The sequence below is a fragment of the Neofelis nebulosa genome, chromosome 4, assembly GCF_028018385.1.
Source record: "Neofelis nebulosa isolate mNeoNeb1 chromosome 4, mNeoNeb1.pri, whole genome shotgun sequence".
In the NCBI taxonomy this organism is placed as follows: domain Eukaryota; kingdom Metazoa; phylum Chordata; class Mammalia; order Carnivora; family Felidae; genus Neofelis; species Neofelis nebulosa.
In genome coordinates this window covers 30015089-30038912 of record NC_080785.1, presented here as the reverse complement: position 1 = coordinate 30038912, position 23824 = coordinate 30015089, and the positions used below count along the sequence as shown (strand labels likewise).

Genomic DNA, 23824 nt, shown 5'->3' with positions numbered 1-23824 from the left:
CATGACCATGCTGCCCCTTAAGTCGAATGTCACTTCCTAGGTAAAACTGCACTATAAAGTGGACTGAATATAATACGTGTGACTTTCCTCAAAGCTTTATCCTACACTATTTTAATTTTGATTTTTCCCACTTACAAGTTTTTTGGTATGATTTTATAACGTTCCTTTGTTATGCAAATAACACTAACGGACCACTTATTTGCTTAAACAACAAATATTTGTTTACATAGCTAAAAAGAGTAGAGTTGGTATTTACCCAGATCCTACAATGAATGTTTAACATGTTAAACCCTAATACCAATAAGTTTCAACTTACCTTTTTCTATTCCATGAGGGCTGCCTTCTTCCCATTTTCTCAGAGCCATCCTCTATCTACTTATCCAGCCAGCCACCCATCCACCCATCCATCCATCCACCTTCCTCTAGCTATATATATTTCACTTCTCCTTCCCAAATATCTTGAGATTTTAAGTTACCCCATTTGAAGCACAGGTAGGCAAGAAGTCTAGGATGCAGCTGAGTAACTTATGGTTGGTGGGATTTACTTGCTACTGGAAATCCATCTAATCATTAACACCTTGGCACTGTTTTCAGAGTTGGGCTTACATAAATCAGAAGACATGGCCCCATCTTTTAAAAAATATGATGAGGATATAGGCACAAAACAAATATATTGCAAGATAATTACCCTAACTAACAATCAGTAAAAAAAAAAATATTTAAAATCGTCTAGCAGAGAGTTCAGGAAGTGAAGGCCATCCTTGGATTAATTAAACATATTTTTCAAAATAGTCTTTGTAAAGGTGAAGGTGAATCAAAGTTTGTGTTGGCTGCAGTGAAAACAGAGAAACTGGAATGCTAGAGGCAGCTTAGGAATGAGAGGCTTTTTTTGCTTTAAGTTGATTCATTTATTTTGAGAGAGAGAAAGAGACAGCAGGGGAGGGGCAGAGAGAGAGGAAGAGAGAGAGACTTCCAAGCAGGCTCTGCTCTGTCAGCGTAGAACGCAACACAGGACTCAGTCTCACAAACTGTGAGATCATGACCTGAGCTGAAATTAAGAGTTGGATGCTTAACCAACTGAGCCACCCAGGTGCCCCAGAAATGAAAGGCTTTTTCACAGAGAAGATACCATTGAGCTGCCTTTATGGAAGATAGTACTCGTGAGTAAGGCATTTTGGTCAGGAGAACCATATTTGAAGCAGGGAGGAGAAAGTGAGGACAGGACAAGGCATATTTAGAGATCTACAACTTGTTTGTATTTGTGGAGTATAAACTTCAAGAAGAAAGTCAAAAGGGGTGAGGGCCATAGATAGATAGCATTTAAGTACTGAAAGATCTTGGGCACCATTAGCTAAATAAAACCTGTCAGTTACAGAAATAGAGCCAAGATGTCAAAGTAACAGGGAGACAGATTTTTGGCTTGATACCAAAAAAAATAACAGCAGGAGGCCTAACAGTGGAATGGGATGGCCTCCTCTTGCAGTACCATTTAGAGGTACTTAGAATGAGTTTTCAGTTAGGACGAGAAAGCAATATGTGGCAACTAAAGATGTCCTCATAAAGGACTCCTTGTCACCAGAGATGATCTTTCTATGTCAGAGATGCTGTCCAACAAATTCTTCTGTCTGTGGTGATGTTGCACCAGGTTCCTTAAGACATTTTACAACTTTAAGATGCACTGAAAAATAAATAGAAACCCCTTTACCAGCTTGTGTAACCCCATTTTAGAGGAATCAAAGAGATTTAACTCTGTGATCTTAAAAGAGGTATCGAACCCAGTGTTTTCCTATTGTGTCAGAACATGCTACCAAACTTGCCCACTAGTTTCTGCTCCAGTCTGGCTTCAGGTGGGCTCCAGTGGAGACTTTCAGTGGGACAGTTGATCACGAGACCTGTGGCCCTCATCCCTCCCATTGTTCCTAGTCGGTTGTACTCTTTCCGCTTTCCAGGAGGTGAACCTGGCTCAGGCCCCCTGGACATTTGATTCGACACGCACTCATCTTCCTCCTGTACCACCTGTTCTCACTAGAAGACATTCTTGTGTTGTCTTGATCGTGTCCTCTTGTCAAAGGCTTATACGATCCCAGCAGGGGGCTAGTCCTTACTATGCAGGTTGTTGCTTTTGGGTGGTTCTGTTGGTTTTTGTTTGTTTTTTTGGGTTTGTTTTTTGGTTTTTTGGGTTTTTTGCTTGTGACATTAAGATTATAAATAAACTACATGATTTTATACTAGTCATAGCAGTGAATTCATTGAACAAATATTTTGGGGCACAGGCAACTTTAATTTTTGGGGGGACTTACTGCTGTTCTTTGCACTGAGGCATAACACTGCATTAAGTCAGACCACCTTGCCTTTGCAGGGCTCACATTCTGATGAGGGACGACCAACTAAAAACATGTAAGACAAATACATAAGTAAGGAATTTTGGAAAGTGCTAAGTGCCATAAAGCTGACAAAAGGCCAAAGAATAGTGATGTGGTGGGATGAGCTGGTACTTTTAGTTACCATGGTCAGGGAAGGATTGTCACAGGAAGTACAAAAACAATGGGAAGGAGGCAGGTGGCCAGAAGAAACGTCAAGAGCCAAGGCCCCAAGGTGACACTGATGGAGCCTCTTGGAAGGAGGAGCAGAAGACCAGTGTGGGCCTGAGCCTAGTAGTAGGGGATGTTGGAGAGGACCCCAGAGGCAGGTGGGGGACCAGGTCATAGAGGGTCTTATAGCCCTTGATGAAATAACTGAATATCATTCTGATTCCACTGGGGAAGCCACTGAAGAATTTTACACAGGGAACTGATTACTGAAAGAATGTTACAGTTGAGGTGTGTCCTCATAAGAACAAATGTTACGTTAAAGCTCATTAGAATAAATATCTTGTAGCTTGAATCTTAAATGGAAAGTGAGATTGGCATCTTTACTCACACAGATATTTCTAGTTAAACTTAAATACTCATGAATAACATTTCATATAAATTAAATGACCCACATCAAAGAGTGTCATTAGCAGTTTTAATTATCTAAATTTTTTAAATTAAGTGTGGTTTGCATTAGTTTAAAGCAGCAGTTGGTTCTTTGCTCTTCTCAATAGTTTGTGGTCTGCCCTTACCAGATGTTACTCTTATTATCTGAATGAAAATAGATTCAGGTGACATTGTAGGTCATAGTTGTCGTTGATTCCAAATATATTCATTCTCAAAACGCTCATCAACAAGGCTAGCATCTGTTGGAAAGAAAATCACGCCTGTTTTTGGTTACATGCTCATTATTTCCTCACTTCGTTCTGTCATTACTGCATTCTCATGCTCTCAGTATAAAGCTGCCTTCCTTGTCCATCAAAATATCACCGCTGTCAAATCTCACTTCCACAGTCATAGCTACCTTTTCCTAGCAGCTGAATTGCTCAGAAAGGTGTGGTCACTTAATTATGGAGTGAAAAGAGCTCTGGACCTGGTTTCTCTTCCACTCTGGTCCAGTCCCCTGTTGCTGGTATATAGCAACAGTGGGAGAGTAACCAGGGTGATGAGGTGTCCTTATCCTAGCAAAATACTGTTTGGTACCAGCTACGACTGCAAATGCCACCTCTGCTTTCAGCGTGTGTCTGGTATCTACTCACTCGTATGCATCTGGCACATGTAAAACTGAGATAAACTTGGAGGCCATACAATTCTTTAATGCTTTGTGTTTTGTAAAATACAGATTCCCATTTATGTTCTAATTCTGGAGATTTCTGTCGTAATTTTCAAGCAGTTTTCAGCTCAGAAGTTGTCTTATGGCAGCTAGTACATAAATTGCTTTCTTTTCTTTCCAGGAAATGCTTTCAGACCGCACACTTTTATTTAGAGGACAGTACCTCCCCTCGAGTAATATCCACACCTCCAACACCTATCTTTCCAACTTCAGGTAATAGCTTAAGGTGTGACCATAAGTAGCTGGTAGATGTTGAATGGAAAGCATATGCTGGAAGGTTTGTCCCTATTGCAGTGCTTTGTAAATGGCTCTAATGTAGATGAGTAATACTTCTGAGTTGCCCAAAGTATTTATTACAGCCGGGTGTCAGGCACCCAGGTTTCTGCCTTGTTCTCATTAATTTTGGACATTCTTAGCCAGGTAGACAATATGGCAAAATAACTCAAGACTGTTCAGATATAATGTTAACATGAACATAGCAATACAAGATTATTTAAGAATAAGGCTGACCTTCGTCATTTCCATTACTTAAATGGAAACCTGAACAACAAAAGTCAGGATAAAGCAATGCAATAAGGGTGAATAGGACAAAATAACAAAAGTAAGGATAAAGTTTCGTTTCCTTCTGATCATCTGAAATTATGTGAGAAAATCTCCCTTAATTATGTTAGGAAAAAAAACTGTAAAATGGTGGGCTAGAAGGAAAACATGAGCACACAAAGAAATGTGTAATTGCCTGAAATGCTTAAAGCCACAATGTCAAACAGTTTGAGTACCTGGGGAAATATTGACTATTTTTAGCAGAACTTACCTGGTTAACAATACTCAAGAATTAGCCAGGGTCATTTTGACTAAGACGTCCATTGACCCTGGAGTTCACACTGTAAGATCACAGACACTTATTTAATTAACATTTCATAACATTTCAGAATGAAAAGCAGTAACAATAAAGGAATTGCCTAGAAAAATGTGAACTTTGGAAGAAGCCCCTGAAGGATAGAGGAAGAAATAAAGACACAGAAAACCACCAAACCAAAATAGAAGGGAAAAAATTGACAACGTGGCTATTTTACAGAGACCTCTTTTTAAATTGATACTCTTTAGGTTATTGTTAGAGGCCCAAGTTCCACAAGATGTCATTTTCTGAAATCTCATGATTTAAAAAACATAAAAAACAAAACAAAGGGAAGCAATTTCTGTGTAATTCTCAGCAAGCATAGGAATTAGAAGTGTTTGGCTCTTTTCCGTCTTTTGTCCACTCTGAGTCTTTAGCCGTCACTGTCTTATTTCTGGGTTTTTTTCTGTTAAAATTCTGGACAGTTATTTGAGTACAGCACAGTTTCTCATCAGCATATTAAGAGTTGTGAGATTGACAGCTCTCTGTTATCTGTTGCATTTTGATTCACTTCACTTTCAAACATACCTCTTCTACAGACTCCCCCAGCATGTGGGAGCACATTAACATGATATTATTCGAAATATCCAAAGTCCAGTGTAATTTATTATTAGCAGTAAATAATCCCAAATCAGGACCTTGTCCAGGAAACCCAGAATCTCCTGTTCTCCTTCTCAGAAGAGTTGTGATCAAGGGCATTTCCTCATTTCACCTGTGCTCCAGATCACCCAAATAAGCACCTTTTCATGTATGATCAGAAATTAGATATGTTGGTCTCACTCACTTGCAGACCAGTCTGTGAAAGAACTAACCAAAATACACAACTGTAAATAAAAAGTAGTCAGTTTGTGAAAAGAGGTTAGGTGTGCAGGATAATATCTATGGGTTTGAAGGACCTTTACCAGAAGAAATGATGATTTAGATGTGACAAGCTATTTCTGTTTTCTTGTCTAATTATAAAAGCTACTTCCAGGCAAGATCCTTCCGTAGATGTGAAGGCAGATTTGCACCTTTGTCTAGTGTTTCTTAAGCTTAACTGGCTAATTCAGTTTTAGTATTCAGGTACACTCACGGAAGGGAGAGAACAGATGGATTCTTCTTTTTTAAAAAATCAACAAATTCTTGGTAACTGAAGCTTAAAAATATTAAGGGGCCTAGATGCTGAACATCTGTTGATGTAAATAAGTGTTTCTAGAGAAATGTGTTTGATGTTTCCTTGTCAGAGAAATCACTTGTGAAATCGCATACTGTGAACTAGTGATACGTTTAATCTAAGAAAGTCTTTCCAGAGGAGGGAAAGAGAAAAAACAGAGCCAGTTAAAATAATTTGGCCCCTTCACAATTAATTAACAGATCCAATGACATTGTTTACATAGCATATTTTTAAGTAAGAGTTCCTGAAATTTTACATATTAAAAGTCCCAGAGGTTTTTGACGTTATCCTTAATGAATAGTCTGCATGTCAATGTTTTCTATTATTTGTAGAGAAAAATAAAAAATGTTTTTGAATGTAAACATCTGACTATATAACTGTAAAACATTAAACTATGTTAAATTGAAATTACACCACATATTATGTTTAGTTCTTGGTAAAATTGAAAATATATTATTTTTGCATTTTTTTAACCCAGAACTCACATTCGTGTTAATGTATTAAATGTAAATGCAACTTCTACTCATGTTAAAGAATGTTATCCATAAAAAGATGCAGTCCATTGATAAGATGTGAGGCTTTGGTGGAATTTATCATTTAACACTAAAAATTCTTGTTTCTTTAGAGTATGAAAGGAAAAGAGATTCATGATCAAATCAGAATTATATAATGCAAGTTATTGATAGTAAATACAGAGAAACTTGGTAACCATTGCTTAATGTTTCATTGGATGCTGAGATTCACTCGGGATTGTAGGAATGCTTGAACTTTGAAGTTGCTTTAGAAGAAGGCATTTTATAAATCTTTGTAAGTGAGAGGCATATTCCTTTCTGTTGAATTATCTTTTCCAAACAAATTATTTTTTATTTACTTAGATGATGTTGGAGCGATTCCAATAAAGCACTTTCCAAAGCATGTTGCAGACTTACATGCAAGTAGTGGGTTTACTGAAGAATTTGAGGTATGATTTTAATAAACTTATTTGAAATAATACAAAAATAGTAAATTTAATAGCAGTAGGCTATTTCTTGACCTAAAAACATTGAAACTATTTTCACTTCTAGAAAGAATACTAGTTCCATAATCACTTATGTGTTTAAGAGATGTGTTATGATTACCATATAATTTAGAAAATTGGTTTTCCATTTTAAAAAACAAGTCATACTAGTAGAAAAAAAACATTTTTAATTTTCCCCCATAAAGTACAGAATTCCAGTATCCTTCTTTTAATCTGAATTAGTAACACTGATTCTTTTTAATTTCCTAAATTATATAAATTATACTAAACTACTAAATTTCACGATTTTCAAGCAAAGTACTTGTAAACTCTTAGTTTTCCACCATTGTAAGTACAGAAGCATTTCATTTACAAGGTATAATACAAGTAATAAATATTATACAAGGTAAGGTCCCATCTTCTTAAGAAAATATGCATTTCTAAAAAACATTTGAACTGCGTAATCAGTAAAAATTTTTCTAGCAATGTTCCATAAAATACTCATATTTAGAAATGGCAGAGAAATTTGCTGCAAATTTACCATGGCGCACTGAACCATCAGTTAAGCAGATTTTTCAAAACAGGGTACTGTAAGTCCAGAGTTAATGACAACCACAAAAAAATAAAAGTTACCATTATGCAGCACTCCTTAATAATGCCAGTCCTTGTACTAAATGCTTTTATATTTAGTCTTCACCCAGCTCTGGAAGTTATTTGTTTTTATTTCTATTCATACTACTGATGAAATCAACTTCCACAGAAGTTAATTAACAAGTCGTAACTAGCAGGGCTAGACCACTCACCGTGATGAGCACCAAGTAATGTGTAGAATTGTCGAATCGTTGTACTGTATGCCTGAAAATAATATAGCATTACATGTTAATTATGCTTCAGTTTAAGTAATTAATTTCTAAAAATAGCAGTGCTGGGTTTCAAACGTAGGTCCGTGATTTTAAAACATATATACATGCTTTAAAAAAATTTTTTTAAGTTTATTTATTTATTTTGAGAGAAAGAGAGGAAAGGGTAGGGAGAGTATCCCAAACAGGCTCTGCACTATCTGCACAGAGCTTGACTTGGGGCTTGAACCCACAAACTGTAAGATGACCTGGGCCAAAAACAAGAGTCAGATGCTTAACAGATGGAACCACGTAGGCGCCTCCGTGGCCTACCTATATTTTCCATTCCAGAAAGCAAGGGATCTTCAGCCTTCCCTCTGGCCCCTCCCTTCTAAGAAGTGTCACATTGCTTTTCTGTCTCCCCCTCAACCCGGAAGTGCTCTATGGACCTCCCCCTCTGAAGCACTTTGAGCTCTGATCCTGATGAGAGAGTGTCCCACTCTCCTCTTGCACCCCGCAACTGCTTCCCAGGAGTCACATCAACCAAGATATATTTAGGGAAGGAAAATGCCGTAGGTTAGAAAGCTTTAAGAAATCAAAGGAAATAGAAGTGAAATGTGATATATTTTCACTAAATTAAAGATAATAGAAGCCATTTCATTTAATTTTAAAAGAAATCTAAGTCATAGCTACACTGAAATAGCGGTGTGAGGTAATGACCAAGTAAAGTGGAATAATATAAAGAATTACATATTTAAAACATCAAATTATTTTTTCTTACTGTAATAGAGGTTAGAGGGTGGGTGGTGCCTTGTTAACTCACAGAAACTATCAGGCTCACAAACAAAATCGCAATTGAAAGAGGGAGACTGGGTCAAGGATCTAATTTTCCAAATTTTAAAAATCACGAGGAAAAGTAGATAATTTATAATAAAACTTGCTGCTAACATATGCACAAAGGCAGATTCATAGTTTTTACAACCATAAAATAATTTTCAATATTATGAAGCAGCTCATAATTAAATTAATAGAATAGCCTCACATTTTTACTCAAACGTGTGTTCTTAATTCCATTGCTCTTATCTCACAGTCTGATTCAAGAAAACGTTTCATTAGCTTAATAATTAGTTTAACAACTGGTAATACTATGCCTTTTAAGTGTTTATAACATGAAATTGTTTGTAAATCTAGAGTGAGAAGGGCTTGCTGTACTTGCTGTAGAAGAGGCCTTAAAGGGTTATGTGGACAGAGGCTGGGCCATTTGCTGAGGAGTCAGATTCACATTTGGGCTATATACTTTCTCAAAAATTATAAAGGTTTTATCTTATTATCTTAATGCTAAATAATTATAAATTCCTACCTAATGTATTTAGATAGAAAACATCTCTGAAAAGGATTTTAATTCATTTTAAAAGATAATTGGCAGAAATAATTTTTCTGTACCCATGGAAGTTTAAATTAAAAAGAAGTCTACTCATTAAATATGTAGAAAGTAATGCTATCAAAATCAAAATGATATAATATGTGTGATGAAAAAAATTTAGAAGAATTTGTAATGTTCTGACAACCCTAAATCTGTTACAGACCACCTAATAGGAAGATATTTACTCTTTAAAATTACCCTAAATAAAAAAAAATATATATATATATATATATATATATATATATATATATATATATATATAATATGTGTCACTAATTCAGAGTTTCAAATAGTGCTCTCGTGGTCAAATAAAATGTTATTTGGATATTAGCAAATCTGACTAATCCAACAAAATGTGCCATCAAATATATGGTTTTTCTCATCTGCATTTTTTATATTCATCATATTATTATACCACCGTACCCTTTTAAAAGTGTTATTTTTTTCCTTTTACATAATTTTAAGGTTCCAAACTGTTAGAAGTTTCTATTTGCATGCAACTGTTTGAAACATTCTGTTTTGTTGCTATTTGACAAATGTATTTATTGCATGATCATAGTTTTCCATTGTAAACCTAATATGAACGCTTTTTTTTCTCATTTGTCGTGTGCTGTGGAATTTGATTTCTTTACTTTTTTGGCATTCATTCCCTCATTAGACACTGAAAGAGTTTTACCAGGTAAGGCATTATTTCACTGCATTTTCTTTTAGCCAAGAAATAGTTATAACATGTAAAAAAAAATTGGGGGGGGATAGACTAATTTGTTTTGTCCTCTACATTATATTTTGAAGGCACTTTGTTTGAAAGGATATGTGTTAAAATGTTATACATAAATTTCTTTACAGGAGGTGCAGGGCTGTACTGCGGACTTAGGTATCACAGCAGACAGCTCCAATCACCCAGACAACAAGCACAAGAACCGCTACATAAATATCGTTGCCTGTAAGTATCTCCTTAATGCAGCCCTGACATTATCATGGTCACTCTCGTGCTACTCAGCGCTGTCCGGCAGTCTGACGGCAGACCTCAGTAGAGCTGTGTCAGGGGCTTTGGCATCAGGCAGTAAGACTTCTGTTAGACAGTACATAGCATTCTACTGCTCTGACTAAAATACATTCTGCAATTAGTGATAGGTTTCTTTATTTTAAGTTTATTTTTATTTATTTCGAGAGAGAGAGCACAAGCAGGGGAAGGGCAGAGAGAGGGAGACAGAATCCCAAGCAGGCTGCGCACGGGCAGCACAGAGCCCGATGTGGGGCTCAGACTCAAGAACCGTGAGATCATGACCTGAGTTGAAGTCAAGAGTCAGACGCTTAACCGACTAAGCCACCCAGGCACCCCAATGATATGTTTCTTTTAAACAAAACAAACTGAAATTTTAATCCAGGCCTTTCTTCAGACATGATGGGCTATAAATCTGTTCTTACAGTGTCTGTCATTTATATTCCCTGTTCCTATTTTCACTTCAGATCTGTTTACTTCTATGTCAGTTTACTAATCAAATGAGATTTTCTTTAGATTTTATTTTTCCTTCTACCCTTTTCCTCCCTTTCTTGCCATTCGTCCCAGGGTCCTACAAAGGACTAGTTGGTTTCTTTTTTTTTTTTAATGTTTTATTTATTTATTTTTTTTTTTATTTTATTTATTTTTTTTATTTTATTTTTGGGACAGAGAGAGACAGAGCATGAACGGGGGAGGGGCAGAGAGAGAGGGAGACACAGAATCGGAAACAGGCTCCAGGCTCCGAGCCATCAGCCCAGAGCCTGACGCGGGGCTCGAACTCACGGACCGCGAGATCGTGACCTGGCTGAAGTCGGACGCTTAACCGACTGCGCCACCCAGGCGCCCCTGTTTTATTTATTTTTGAGAGAGACAGAGAGCACACACGCTAGTAGGGGAGGGGCAGAGAGAGAGGGAGACACAGAATCCAAAGCAGACCTCAAGCTCTGAGCTGTCAGCACAGAGCCCGATGCAGGGCTTGAACTCACGAACTGCGAACTGCGAGATCATGACCTGAGCCGAATTTGGACGTTTTAACCAACTGAACTACCAGGGGCCCCTAGTTGGATTGTTTTTATTCCTTCTTTCCCTTTATTTCCTTCTCTGTTCTTTCTTTTTTTCCTCAATGACCAGCTGTCTCTTTTGTTTAATGCAAATTTACCTATTTTTCCTATGAAATTACAGTCTTCTTCTATCGTCTTACAGCACCTCATGTTTACATATGTTCCCTTTTATTTTCTTTATATTCCCCCTCCATCTCTTGAAATCCATCCACATCCCATCCCTTGAAAATTATACCTTTTCTCCTTCCTTTTATATTCAGTGGGTCTCCCTGAATCCTATGAACACCAGCTTGGTTATTTAAATTCCAGTTCTTTTCTAGTTTCTGGAAGCCAATGAAACTGTACTCCCCTTTTAAAGAAGTTTTTATATACATCCCAGTTAGTTAACATACAGCATATTAGTTTCAGGTGTACAATATAGTGATTCAACCCTTGAACACAACACCTGGTGCTCATCACAAGTGCTATCCCTAATCCCCATCACCTATTTCACCCATAACCCCCCCCCCCACCCGCTCACCTCCCCTCTGGTAACCATCAGTTTACCATCAGTTTGTTCTCTGTAGTTAAGAATCTGTTTCTTGGTTTGTCTCTCTCTCTCTCTTTCTCTCCCTTTGCTCCTTTGTTGTGTTTCTTACATTCACATATGAGTGAAATCATATGGTATTTGCCTTTCTCTGACTGACTTATTTCACTCAGCATAATACTTTACGTCTGTCCATGTCATTGCAAATGGCAAGATTTCATTCTTTTCTTATGGCTGAGTAATATTCCTGTGTGTGTGTGTGTGTGTGTGTGTGTATGTATGTGTAATATATATATATCTGTGTGTGTGTGTGTGTGTGTGTGTATACACACACACATACACAAAAACACTAATTCAAAGGGATACATGCACCCTGATGTTCAAGGCAGCATATATATATGGTATATATATCATACCTTCTTTATCCATTCATCAGTCAGTGGACACTTAGGTTGATTCCATAATTTGACTATAGTAGATAATGCTGCCTTGAACATCAGGGTGCATGTATCCCTTTGAATTAGTGTTTTTGTATCCTTTGGGTAAATACCTAATAGCTCTTGCTGGGTCATAGGGTACTTCTATTTTTAACTTGTTTTTATGCTTTTTTTTAACTTGTTTTATTTTTTATTTTTTTTAAATTTACATCTAAATTAGTTAACATATAGTGCAACGATTTCAGGAGTAGATTCCTTAATGCCCCTTACCCATTTATTTTTTTTAAAGTTTTTTTTAATGTTTATTTATTTTTTTGAGACAGAGAGAGACAGAGCATGAATGGGGGAGGGTCAGAGAGAGGGAGACACAGAATCTGAAACAGGCTCCAGGCTCTGAGCTGTCAGCACAGAGCCCAACGCGGGGCTCGAACTCACGGACCGTGAGATCGTGACCTGAGCCGAAGTCGGCCGCTTAACCGACTGAGCCACCCAGGCGCCCCTTACCCATTTAGCCCATCCCCCCTCCCACAACCCCTCCAGTAACCCTCAGTTTGTTCTCCATATTTATGAGTCTCTTCTGTTTTGTCCCCCTCCCTATTTTTATATTATTTTTGTTTCCCTTCCCTTATGTTCATCTGTTTTGTCTCTTAGAGTTCTCATATTAGTGAAGTCATATGATTTTTGTCTTTCTCTGACTAATTCCATGTAGTTGCAAATGGCAAGATTTCATTCTTTTTGATTGCTGAGTAATACTCCATTGTATATATATACCACACCTCCTTTTCCATTCATCCATTGATGGACATTTGGGCTCTTTCCATACTTTGGCTATTATTGATAGTGCTGCTATAAACATGGGGGTGCATGTGTCCCTTTGAAACAGCACACCTGTATCCCATGGATAAATGCCTAGTAGTGCAATTGCTGCGTCGTAGAGTAGTTCTATTTTTAGTTTTTTGAGGAACCTCCATACTGTTTTCCAGAGGGGCTGCACCAGCTTGCATTCCCATCTATTTTTAACTTTTTGAGGAACCTCCATACTGTTTTCCATAGTGGCCACACCAGTTTGCATTCCCATCAACAGTACAGAAGGGTTCCCATCTCTCCACATTTTGCCAACACCTGTTGTTTCTTGTGTTGTTGATTTTAGCCATTCTGACAGGTGTGAGGTGATATCTCATGGTAGTTTTGATTTGCATTTCCCTGGTGATGAGTGATGTTGAACATCTTTTCATGGGTCTCTGTGTCTTTGGAAAAATGTCTATTCATGTCTTCTGCCCATTTTTAATTCGATTATTCATTTTGGGGGGAGGGGGATTGAGTTGTGTCAGTTCTTTATATATTTTAGATACTAACATTTAATTATCACAGTTTCTTAAATTTTTTTTTTACATTTTTTTTTATTTTTGAGCGACAGAGGGAGAGCACAAGTGTGGGACGGGCAGAGAGAGGGAGACACAGAATCCGAAGCAGGCTCCAGGCTCCGAGCTATCAGCACAGAGCCGGATGCGGGGCCCAAACCCACAAACTGTAAGATCATGACCTGAGCTGAAGTCGGACGCTTAACCGACTGAACCACCCAGGCACCCCTAATTATCACATTTTCTTAAATAGTTTGGACAGATGCTGCTTCCTTCCTACAGGGCTCACACAGATTTTTATTAGAAGGCTTTAGTAGCACGTTCTGCTTCATGTTTGTCCCCCTCAACCAAAGCAACCCTCCTGGCTGCACATAAAAACTCAGTTGCTTCTTGGAGAGGGTGAAGTTATCAAATGATTCTCTCCACAAGCTAAATAGAAAGCACCTACCAGGTAATTAAGAAGGGGATGGAGACTAACATTTGTTGTATACCTTCCTCATGCCTAGCCCTGTAAATGTATTAGTTCATTTAATCCCTAAGATAATCCTGCACAATAATACTATTGTAGATACTATTGTAGACTTGAAGAAAAACAACCCAGAAAATTTGCCCAGTAATACCCCTCTGAAAGTATTAGAACCAAAATACAAAAAACAAAAACACCAGGTCAGCCTGGCACCAAGCCCATCTCTCCATTGCCACATATATCTCTTTCTGTAATACATTCCCTGCACTTGGTAAGCTGCTGTTGTCACAGAAGCATTACATTCAGGATGTCTCTCTAATTGTCATGGTTTGGACTGTATTCACTTCTTCATCCTTGAAAAGAATAAATAAATTCTGCCCCGTGAAACTACCAATTTTCCTGCTAGTAACACTTTGCTTTCTTATTATATCGCTCCTCCAAGTACATATAATCTCCCTGTAGATCCGAAGGTAATCTCAACCTCCTCATTTCAACATATCTTAATTGCCTTAGTACACCATGTATAAGTTACCATAGTTTTCACCCCCTTTAAATAGGCAGTGTGGGACCCAGGCACCCTGTTCTCGGGCAGCCATTCTCCTGCCTGGCTGTGCACTAGCAGGTCTTTGCGGTTGTCCCCTTGAAAGAGCTGTTTGCTCTAACCATTCAAAGAAACTTCCTAAGTCCCTTCTCCTTCTCTGTCTACCTTCTCTTCCTCCACCGGCCTCCAGTTCAGAGTGCACATGCTGCCTTCCTTCCTTAGCTTTCTAAGACACCCCAACACTCTTCTCTCCCTGTCAACTGTTCACAGCCCCAAGATCCATCTTTGGAAACCATCTAAGATGCCAATGTCGCATTCCAACCATTATGAAAACGTTTATTATCATCCCAAACTAACACAATCTCTGTCTTCAAGTGCCCCCCTCATACTTTGCACCACGCTTGACGCCTGAACATATTCTTTCTATATATCTGTTCTCATCGTCTGCATTAGAAACCTTGTTGAAAGCAGAAGCGCTTGTTATATTTGTCACCTCTGTAATCCGTAAAACCTACTGAAAGTAAATTATATATGCATTGATTTTAATTGTATTTGATGTACCATTATGTAAACATAAATGTCCTTTGTGCTGAAAATTCATCCATGCTATAGTGAAATATTTTCTTTTTTTTTTATTACAGATGATCATAGTAGGGTTAAGCTTGCACAACTTGCTGAGAAAGATGGCAAACTGACTGATTACATCAATGCCAATTATGTTGATGTAAGCATGCTTCAATTGGGACGTTTATGGAGATTATATTAGACCATGAATTTATTACACCACTGTGCTGTACTTATTCTAGTGCTCAATACATGTTATCTGACAGGTAATAAACAATACAAATCAGCAGTAGGACATCCCATAGCTAAAGGATTTCAGATTGAATAACGTTCAAGCCCTATACGTGCTTTCTCTCATAGGTGAGAGAGGTAATTCAGGCTGGAAATGCATGTTCAAGGTAGAATATATATATATATATGTATGTACATGTATATGTGTATATATATATATGTATATACATGTATATGTGTGTGTATATATATGTGTATATGTGTGTGTATATATGTGTATGTGTGTGTGTATATATATATATATATATATGTACATGTACACATATATACATACACATTTGGATAGGTTTATAACTCCTTAACTGTGAGGGTCAGGACTAGTGCTTATTTTGAATGTCCCACAGTTCCTAGCACCATATTGTGTAAGGAGCAGGTGATCAATAAATCCTGACTGAGAAGTTCTGAAGGTAATCCTGGCTAAAAGGCAGACATGTGATTACTAAGCTGGTTATCAGCCTTATCATCTCTGGCACTTCTCAGGATACACAGCTATGTGGGGCTTATTAGCGATCTCCAGGGACCCCAGACCACTGACTGATTTACTGGGTTTTCACTGTGGTCAGTTGAATGTCAAAAGAGCTCAGTTACTTTCCTGACACTGACCTTGCAGTCTAGCTGCCTTCAGGTTTTATGCTGTATGGAACAGTTAATTCAAAGAAGTGAGCACCCCAAAATACAGGGTGTCTTTGTTAGAGGCGGCGCTTCATGCTTCTGGAGGAGGCAATGTGTACGGCAGATCCAATGTGGGCTTTGGAGTTAGAACTGGTTTTGAGTCCCAGCCCTGTCACTGGGTAGCCATGAAAGCTTGGAAAGCCACCTAATGCCCCTGAGCTTCTCCTCATCTCCAGATCAAGGATGACGCTTCCATTATGCATGCAGATTAAGGATGCAGGTTCATGTTCATAAACCGTCTCAGGTAACAGTGGGTGCTCAGTGAAGGATAGCTATTAGTTATTAGCATTGCTTAGTACCGCCAGGGAGAGGGTAGGGAGACAACCAGAGGCTTCCTGACTGCTGTAGACAGCTGGGCCCCAATACCCGATATGCATTTCAAAGCAGTATACACACAATTCAAGACCAGCATAGTAAATAGATTAGATTAATTTAGATTAAATGTACTTGGACTAAAGGTGCAGAGAATAGTGTCTGTGCCAAGGCACAAAGAACTTTCTATATTTTTTAACAAAGATCATAGGTAAATGATTATTATTTTTGCTAGTACTATCGAGTTTTCCAGCATTGCAAGATTACTTTTTATGGTTCTTCTCTTATAGGAAAAAAAATACGCTGACCTTAAAAACTTACATATTGCACAATAAAATGGCATAAAAAGAGCAATTTAGTAAAAAATGTTTGTAATTTGTTTCTTCAGGGTTACAACAGACCAAAAGCTTACATTGCTGCCCAAGGCCCACTGAAATCCACAGCTGAAGATTTCTGGAGAATGATATGGGAGCATAACGTGGAAGTTATCGTCATGATAACAAACCTCGTGGAGAAAGGAAGGGTATGTAGGTAATCTGTGATCTCATCCCCACAATGGTAATCAGAAGTGCTTTAAGTTGCTTTTAATGGGCTCGGCATTAGGAAGCAGGTGAGGTTATCAAGACTGATCAGGATTCCTCTCTAGTTAAAGTTTGACGGCTAAAGGGGAGTTTAACATTTGTAATTAAAGTTTCACTATAAATCAAGCTATCTGCTACTTAAATGCATTCTTCATACTGTGAAAAAAAAAGTAATTGGGGCTCATTGCAAAGCAATGTAGAGCAAAACAGATTTTAATTCACAGGAGCTGCATTCTAACCCCGACTTTGTAGTGACTCAGTTCATCTGGTCTCTGTTTCTTCATCTGAAAGGGGGAAGTTTGGACCAGATCATCTCGTTTCTCAGCTCTGCAATTTTGTCCCTGGTCTCCTCCAAAACTACTCCCCCATCACATAGAAAAGGAAATGTTTGAAAGAACCAGGAAGCCCGTTCCTGTCCCAGTGCCAGACCTCTCCAGATTTCAAGGCTAACACTTATATTGAGCGTTTTACTTTCTCTTTTGCAGAGAAAATGTGACCAGTATTGGCCTGCCGATGGCAGTGAAGAGTACGGGAGCTTTCTGGTCACTCAGAAGAGTGTGCAAATGCTTTCCTATTATACTGTGAGGAGTTTTACTGTGAGAAACACAAAGATAAAAAAGGTGAGTCCACAAATGAAGGTCATCATCAATTGAGTGATACATCTGGTCTTTTTTTAAGTGTGTGGATGGCACAACTCAGGGGAGGCTAAAACTCTCTCTGTATATAATATAACTAAAGGCATTGAGAGTTCTTATCATAACCACACCTCATTCCCAAAGGTTTCTGCTAAGTCTCTAAATGCCAGCCAAGGCTTTGGAGCCAGATTGGTCATGGTGCCAGTGGCTGCAGTGGATTTGATGCACAAGGGAAACTTCCTTCCCCATGTGATACCTGCACATGCAACCAGAAATAGGGGAGATCAAAATTTTAGGGGAAGAAAAAAACAGTGATACATTAATCAGGGTTCTCCAGAAAAATGTGTGTGTGCGTGAGAGAGAGAGAGAGAGAGAGATTAAGAGAGAGAGAGACTTTTTAAGCAATAGACTTGCATGCCAGAAATTCAGACAAGGCTTTTATATTTTAGTCTCAAGGAGAATTCCTCCTTCTTCAGGAAACCTCATTCTTTGTTCTTAAGGCCTTCAGTTAATTGGACGGGGTGTACTCACATCAGGGACTGTGATCTGCTTTACTTGAAGTCTACTAATTTAAATGTCAATCACTCCTAAAAAATACCTTGACAACGGGGAGGCACCTGGCTGGCTCAGTCGGCGGAGTATACAGGTCTTGATCTCAGGGTTGTGAGTTCGAGCCCCATGATAGGTGTGGAGATTATTTTGTAAAAGTCTTGAAAAAAAAAATGTCTTGGAAAAAAACACGAACCTTGACAGGAACATCTGGTGTGGCTGGTGTTTGACCAAACTACTGACTACCATAACCTATCCAAGTTAACACATAAAATTAACCATCACAAATGACGATGTATTATTTTTTTTTTTTGCCTCTTTATATACCACCAAAATCAAGTTGATATTTAAGGACCCATGTGTGTGCATGTGTGTATTTCTCTGCGTGCACATTCGTGTGTGTTCCTGTTACAAGCTGTCTGAACTCTTCCAGGGCTCCCAGAAAGGAAGACCCAATGGGCGTGTGGTGACACAGTACCACTACACGCAGTGGCCTGACATGGGAGTGCCAGAGTACTCGCTGCCAGTGCTGGCCTTTGTGAGAAAGGCGTCCCACGCCAAGCGCCACGCGGTGGGGCCTGTTGTTGTCCACTGCAGGTGAGTCTCAGGGGTACGTTTCTAAACCCACAGAATGGCTTCTGCTGACAGAAAGGGAAGCCGTGGAACAAAGGTTTTGCCAAATTGGAACGCTTTCACGAAGTAAGGGGAGTGAAACTACGTGCCCATTTTCAAAAGTATTGATCATGGGGGAGTGAGTGCACCAGACTCAGATTCTGATTGCTAAATATTTCAAAGCACCAGGTATTTTTATGATGTTTATTATTCTATTTGATTGTTGAATTGGACTTTTAACTTATCAAATGTGTGAGGCAGGAGGAACAGCATTTTGTCGTTAAACATTTATTACAACGTAATGTCATGGGATAAAAGTGCTTAAGACTTGGGGCGCCTGGGTGGCTCAGTCAGGTAAGCATCTGACTTTGGCTCAGGTCGTGATCTCACGGTTCGTGAGTTCGAGCCCTGCATGGGGCTCACTGTTGTCAGTGCAGAGCCTGCTTCCGATCTTGTGTCTCCCATCTCTCTGCCCCTCCCCCACTCATCTTCTCCCCCCACCAAAGAAATAAACTTGAAAAAAAAGTGCTTGAGACATAACCACCGTTCTTAGGAGTTAGCAGTCAATTGTTAGAGTTATTATGTCAGGTTTATATTAGAGAAACCAAAGCTCATAGAGGGCGAAGAATTTGGCAAAATACTTTTATGTTGCTTTTAAATCGTTTCGAATCAAAATTCTTTTTCTCATTTTCCCAATTTCTATCTATTATATCATAGCAAGGGATTATCAACCCATCGTTACCCAATTACTTTATTTCCAAGACTACGTTGATGAATAGGAAGAATGGTATTTTGAAGAAAGAGAAAAAAATATGTCAGAGATTTTAATCTAATATTTTTCAGTTAAAATAAAATTAACAGTTAACATTTACTGAGTGCTGAATCTGTGCCAAACTTTATGACCACACAAATCAAATTGATTTCTGTCGGGGCGCCTGGGTGGCGCAGTCGGTTAAGCGTCCGACTTCAGCCAGGTCACGATCTTGCGGTCCGTGAGTTCGAGCCCCGCGTCAGGCTCTGGGCTGATGGCTCGGAGCCTGGAGCCTGTTTCCGATTCTGTGTCTCCCTCTCTCTCTGCCCCTCCCCCGTTCATGCTCTGTCTCTCTCTGTCCCAAAAATAAATAAAAAACGTTGAAAAAAAAAATTTAAAAAAATTGATTTCTGTCTACGGTGTTTTTCTCAAAGCAGTGTCTGTGCTCTTACCGAAGCAAGCGTTTTCCTTTGATATACAGCTTATCTGACACATTCTAATTACCTACCTCAGGACTTACCCTCAGACAAAGTTTGAGAGACTTATCTTGAGTTTTTTCACCTGTTAGCCTGATGATAAGCTGAGAGAAACAGGAAAATGGAAGAAAAAGAGCTCTGAAGGTCAGGGATTGTTTCTTAGCAAATGGAGAAGGACCAGGGTATTGTACAGAGCAGGTGCTAATTTTCCACTCTAGTTCTTTCTACTTGTCGCAGCATTTGAAAAGAATCCCTGCCTATGAATTCTGTCCCTCCTGTAGAGGCTTTGAAGAAGTCCATAGATAATGGCCCTTTAGAAATGACTGAAGTTATGCTTTAGTCCTCACGATCTCGCTGAAATGGTATTTTCAGCAGAAAGCCTTATCAAATTCTTTTTCTGATTAATATGAAAACCTTTACAAACATGTCTACCTGGCAATACAGACCCCAAGACCTTTTATTTTCAGGGTTGAGTGAAGCTGATGCTTTCAGTTTTCTCAGATTAAATGTCTAGTTGCTATGCTCTGATACCTAATGTTTTCATTGTATAATATATAATAAGGAATAAATATAATTATTGAAAATTAAAAAAAATCTCTAAGTAAATAAATAAATAATCTCCAACAGAAATAGGTTATTCTACAGTTCGACCTACGGCCAAAAATAAAAAGTAAACTACTTGTTCTTTGAAGCATCATGCTTAACAACTAAACTGTTTACCCTTTTGGATTGCTGAACTGTTTATTATGTGGCTCAGTGGCTTGGGGAAGAAAATTATTTTAATTTGAAAGACAGCCAGGAGTGACCTATCTTCAAATTATGTTTCGCGCTTGACATTGAAATGGTTCTTTTTTGTGCTCTCTTCAGTGCTGGAGTTGGAAGAACAGGCACATACATTGTGCTAGACAGTATGTTGCAGCAAATTCAACAGGAAGGAACTGTCAACATATTCGGCTTCTTAAAACACATTCGTTCACAAAGAAATTATTTGGTGCAGACTGAGGTATGAGAAAAAAGGATACTTTCTGTTCTTGGTGCTCTCCCCCTCCCCCACCAAAAAGGATACTTTGATTTATCTAAGGGTTGGAAATGTCCCTAAAATGCTAAAGTTGGATGGACCTGACCTTGTTTTACCAGGTTGATGAGTCTCATAGGGCTCCCATATTAAAGTGCTACCAACTGGCTGGCTTAAAAAATAGAACCTTAATGCCTCATAGTTCTGGAGGGTGAAAGCCCAGAGTCAAGGTGTTCGCAGGGCCATGCTTCCTCCAGAACTTCTAGGGGAGGATCTTCCCTTGTCTGAGTTTCTGGTAGCCCGTGTGTTGCTTGGATGAAGCAGCCTTACTTCGATATATACCTCCGTCTTCACATGGCTGGCTTTTCTGTCTCTGTGTCCAAATTTCTTTTTTTGGAAGAACAATAGTCACTACCTCATCGTAACTAATTACATCTACGATGACCTTATTTACAAATACAGTCACCTTCTGAGGTACTGGGGGGTTAGGGCTTCGACATATCTTTTTGGGGGACACAATTCAAGCCATAACACCAGATAATGGCATTGTATGTCATAGGTGGAGCAGGTACATTTTGTCTGTTTTGTGACCAAATAGGGAATATCTTTGGAATGACACTGATGGCGGAGAAGATTTAAAAAAAAAAAAAAAAGAAAGAAAAGAAGCGGATCAGGCAGTGCCCATCCCTCTAGCAAACACCTCAAGTTTTTCCTGCATAGAGTGAATAAATGCATTCATTGTCATAATTTTTTTATTTTCATATTTTAAAAGTATGAGTTCTGCTCAAATGATAACCTTTTTAAAAGTCCATATAGTTTATCATAGATAGTTTACATGACACAGGACAAAGTCTGCATATCTGTATATTTTCCCCTATTTCGAAATAAAAATGAATTGAAGTTGGAAACTATGGATGGCAGCTCGAGAGCAATCAAAGGCAAATTGCCCTGTGGGCGAAAATCAAACTAAACCAAACTTCACTCCATGAAGGGAATGACACACTAGTCAGATTAGACCAAGAAAGAGTCGCATACAGGAAACAGAAGACAAAACTGTACATAAAATTGTGCTAAGTTACATATGACTGCTGAAAGGAGAATGGGAATGGACAGCAGAAGACGACCCAGGAGGAGTATAAACGTCAGGAAAGTCCTCATGCAAAATATGGAGGAGGGTCACAGGTTTGAAGGAAGGGCAGAGAGAGCATTGCTTTGCCTCCTTCCCACAAATGTCAATACCAGAAGTAACAGGAGGGACGAGAAGAGTCGTGTTCTCTCTTGACTGCCTCCTCTCCTACGTCTGATTTCCTGCAGGACGAGTAAGCAATCTTTTGTGGGTCCATTCCCACCATTGTGTAAAACTTTTTTTGTCTGTCAGGGAAAAAAAATTATTTTCGTATTTAGGTACATGTAAAGAAAACCTGAAGTAATGTTCCTCATTGTCACTGTTTTGCCAGGAACAGTATGTTTTCATTCATGATGCTTTGGTTGAGGCCATACTTAGTAAAGAGACTGAGGTGCCAGACAGCCACATTCATGCCTATGTCAATGCGCTCCTCATTCCTGGACCAACAGGCAAAACGAAGCTAGAGAAACAATTCAAGGTGAGTCCTCTTAGACGTTACCACGCAATTCAGTGTCCCTGCATCTTTTTGTCTGAGTTGACAAGGCCATGTGGACGGGTTCAGAGCACGGTTGGCACAGTGGCTGTATATTATTCTTCAGAGTGGGCGGCAAAGCCACGTGGTAAGTTTCAAGGAGAATCTTAATTTTGAGAGCAAGAAGAAAAGTTCTCAGGAACTCTAGATTAACGTTTACAAGTGTAAACTTGGTCCAAGAAGGAGGGCACAGAGCATAACAGAAGGGACAGGCAGACCTCATCATACAAACTTCGTAAGTGCTCTTTTTCTTTTGAAAGAACCAGACCACTTAACAAGGAGTGCTCCGGCTCAGGCTGTTCATGCTATTCTTTGGAAAAATCTGTCTCGCTTGAAGCCCCTGGGCTAGAGAAGAGGCCACACCAGAACAATAGCTCTTCAACCCCAGTTCCTCCCACCCACCTTGTCATGAAGCAGTGAGCTAGAGCAGGGAGTATGTTTTGTTCAATATCATACCTTCTGCAATCCTAGTTCTCTGACTTCCAGAAATCAGCCAGCAAAGAATTCAGAAAACAGTTGTTACTGGACCTTCTAGCTGTTTAAGGGGGATTTGCACAGTTTTGACTTTCCCACAGGATGGAGGCTGGTTATTTGCTCCACCTTATTCCTATACTAACCTCTTACTTCCCAGGATTCCTAGAGAAACAGGGCCAATTTCTGAAGGAGGAATATCTAGGAAGAACTTGAGACCCTGGAAGAACCCAGGAGAGTTGACAAATCTTGAGATTGCAGAGTGTTATTTTTCCTCTTCTCCCCCACACTACAGTTTAAAAGATGTTAGTCGCTAGGACTTCCTTCTGATTTTCTGTTGTCTCAGTCAGCACCATTTGTACTTTTGGAGAAGAGAAAGATTGGGGTGAATGCTACGCTTTGAACCTGCCATCAGGAAGACATAAGTGTTTTTGTGCGGCAGAGCTCATCTGAGCGAAAACAGAACACGTTAGAGAAAGAAAAAGTATGCAATTTGCCTTCTACAAATGAATAATAAAGGAGTATAAAACATCAGCATTAAGCTGTTAGGATAGCTTTATTCTAAATTAAAAAATATATAAATATTACCCATTTTCAACATAATTCTGATTTAAGTATGACTTACCCCTACACAACCGCATAAAAGAATTGATACGGCTTACACTGGATAACCCAGGATCAAAAGAGAAATATCAATTATGAGGCCAGAATCTTATTTAATTGGGGAGACATTTGATTCTGTTTCCTGTTAACACACTACCGGGGAGATAAAAAAGTATGTGTGTTTATGTGTGTGTGTGTGCACTGTTCTATAAGACATTAGTCATTCAAGTTTATCTGTAGAAACAATT

The 23824-nt window shown here is 38.8% G+C and overlaps 1 protein-coding gene across 4 annotated transcripts in view; it reads left to right on the top strand.

Annotated features, from left to right (window-relative positions):
• Nucleotides 1–23824, top strand: part of PTPRZ1 (protein tyrosine phosphatase receptor type Z1) — a 185182-nt gene that overhangs the window by 147575 nt on the left and 13783 nt on the right. For 2 of the 4 annotated variants that reach the window (XM_058724465.1, XM_058724467.1), the window contains exons 14-23: nucleotides 3806–3897; nucleotides 6608–6693; nucleotides 9650–9670; nucleotides 9838–9934; nucleotides 15028–15110; nucleotides 16614–16748; nucleotides 17292–17426; nucleotides 18424–18587; nucleotides 20697–20832; nucleotides 22302–22448. In XM_058724465.1, the coding sequence (XP_058580448.1) occupies nucleotides 3806–3897; nucleotides 6608–6693; nucleotides 9650–9670; nucleotides 9838–9934; nucleotides 15028–15110; nucleotides 16614–16748; nucleotides 17292–17426; nucleotides 18424–18587; nucleotides 20697–20832; nucleotides 22302–22448 (1096 nt within the window). The remainder of the gene's footprint in view (nucleotides 1–3805; nucleotides 3898–6607; nucleotides 6694–9649; nucleotides 9671–9837; nucleotides 9935–15027; nucleotides 15111–16613; nucleotides 16749–17291; nucleotides 17427–18423; nucleotides 18588–20696; nucleotides 20833–22301; nucleotides 22449–23824) is intronic. The other 2 variants (XM_058724466.1, XM_058724468.1) reach the window with 1 other exon arrangement.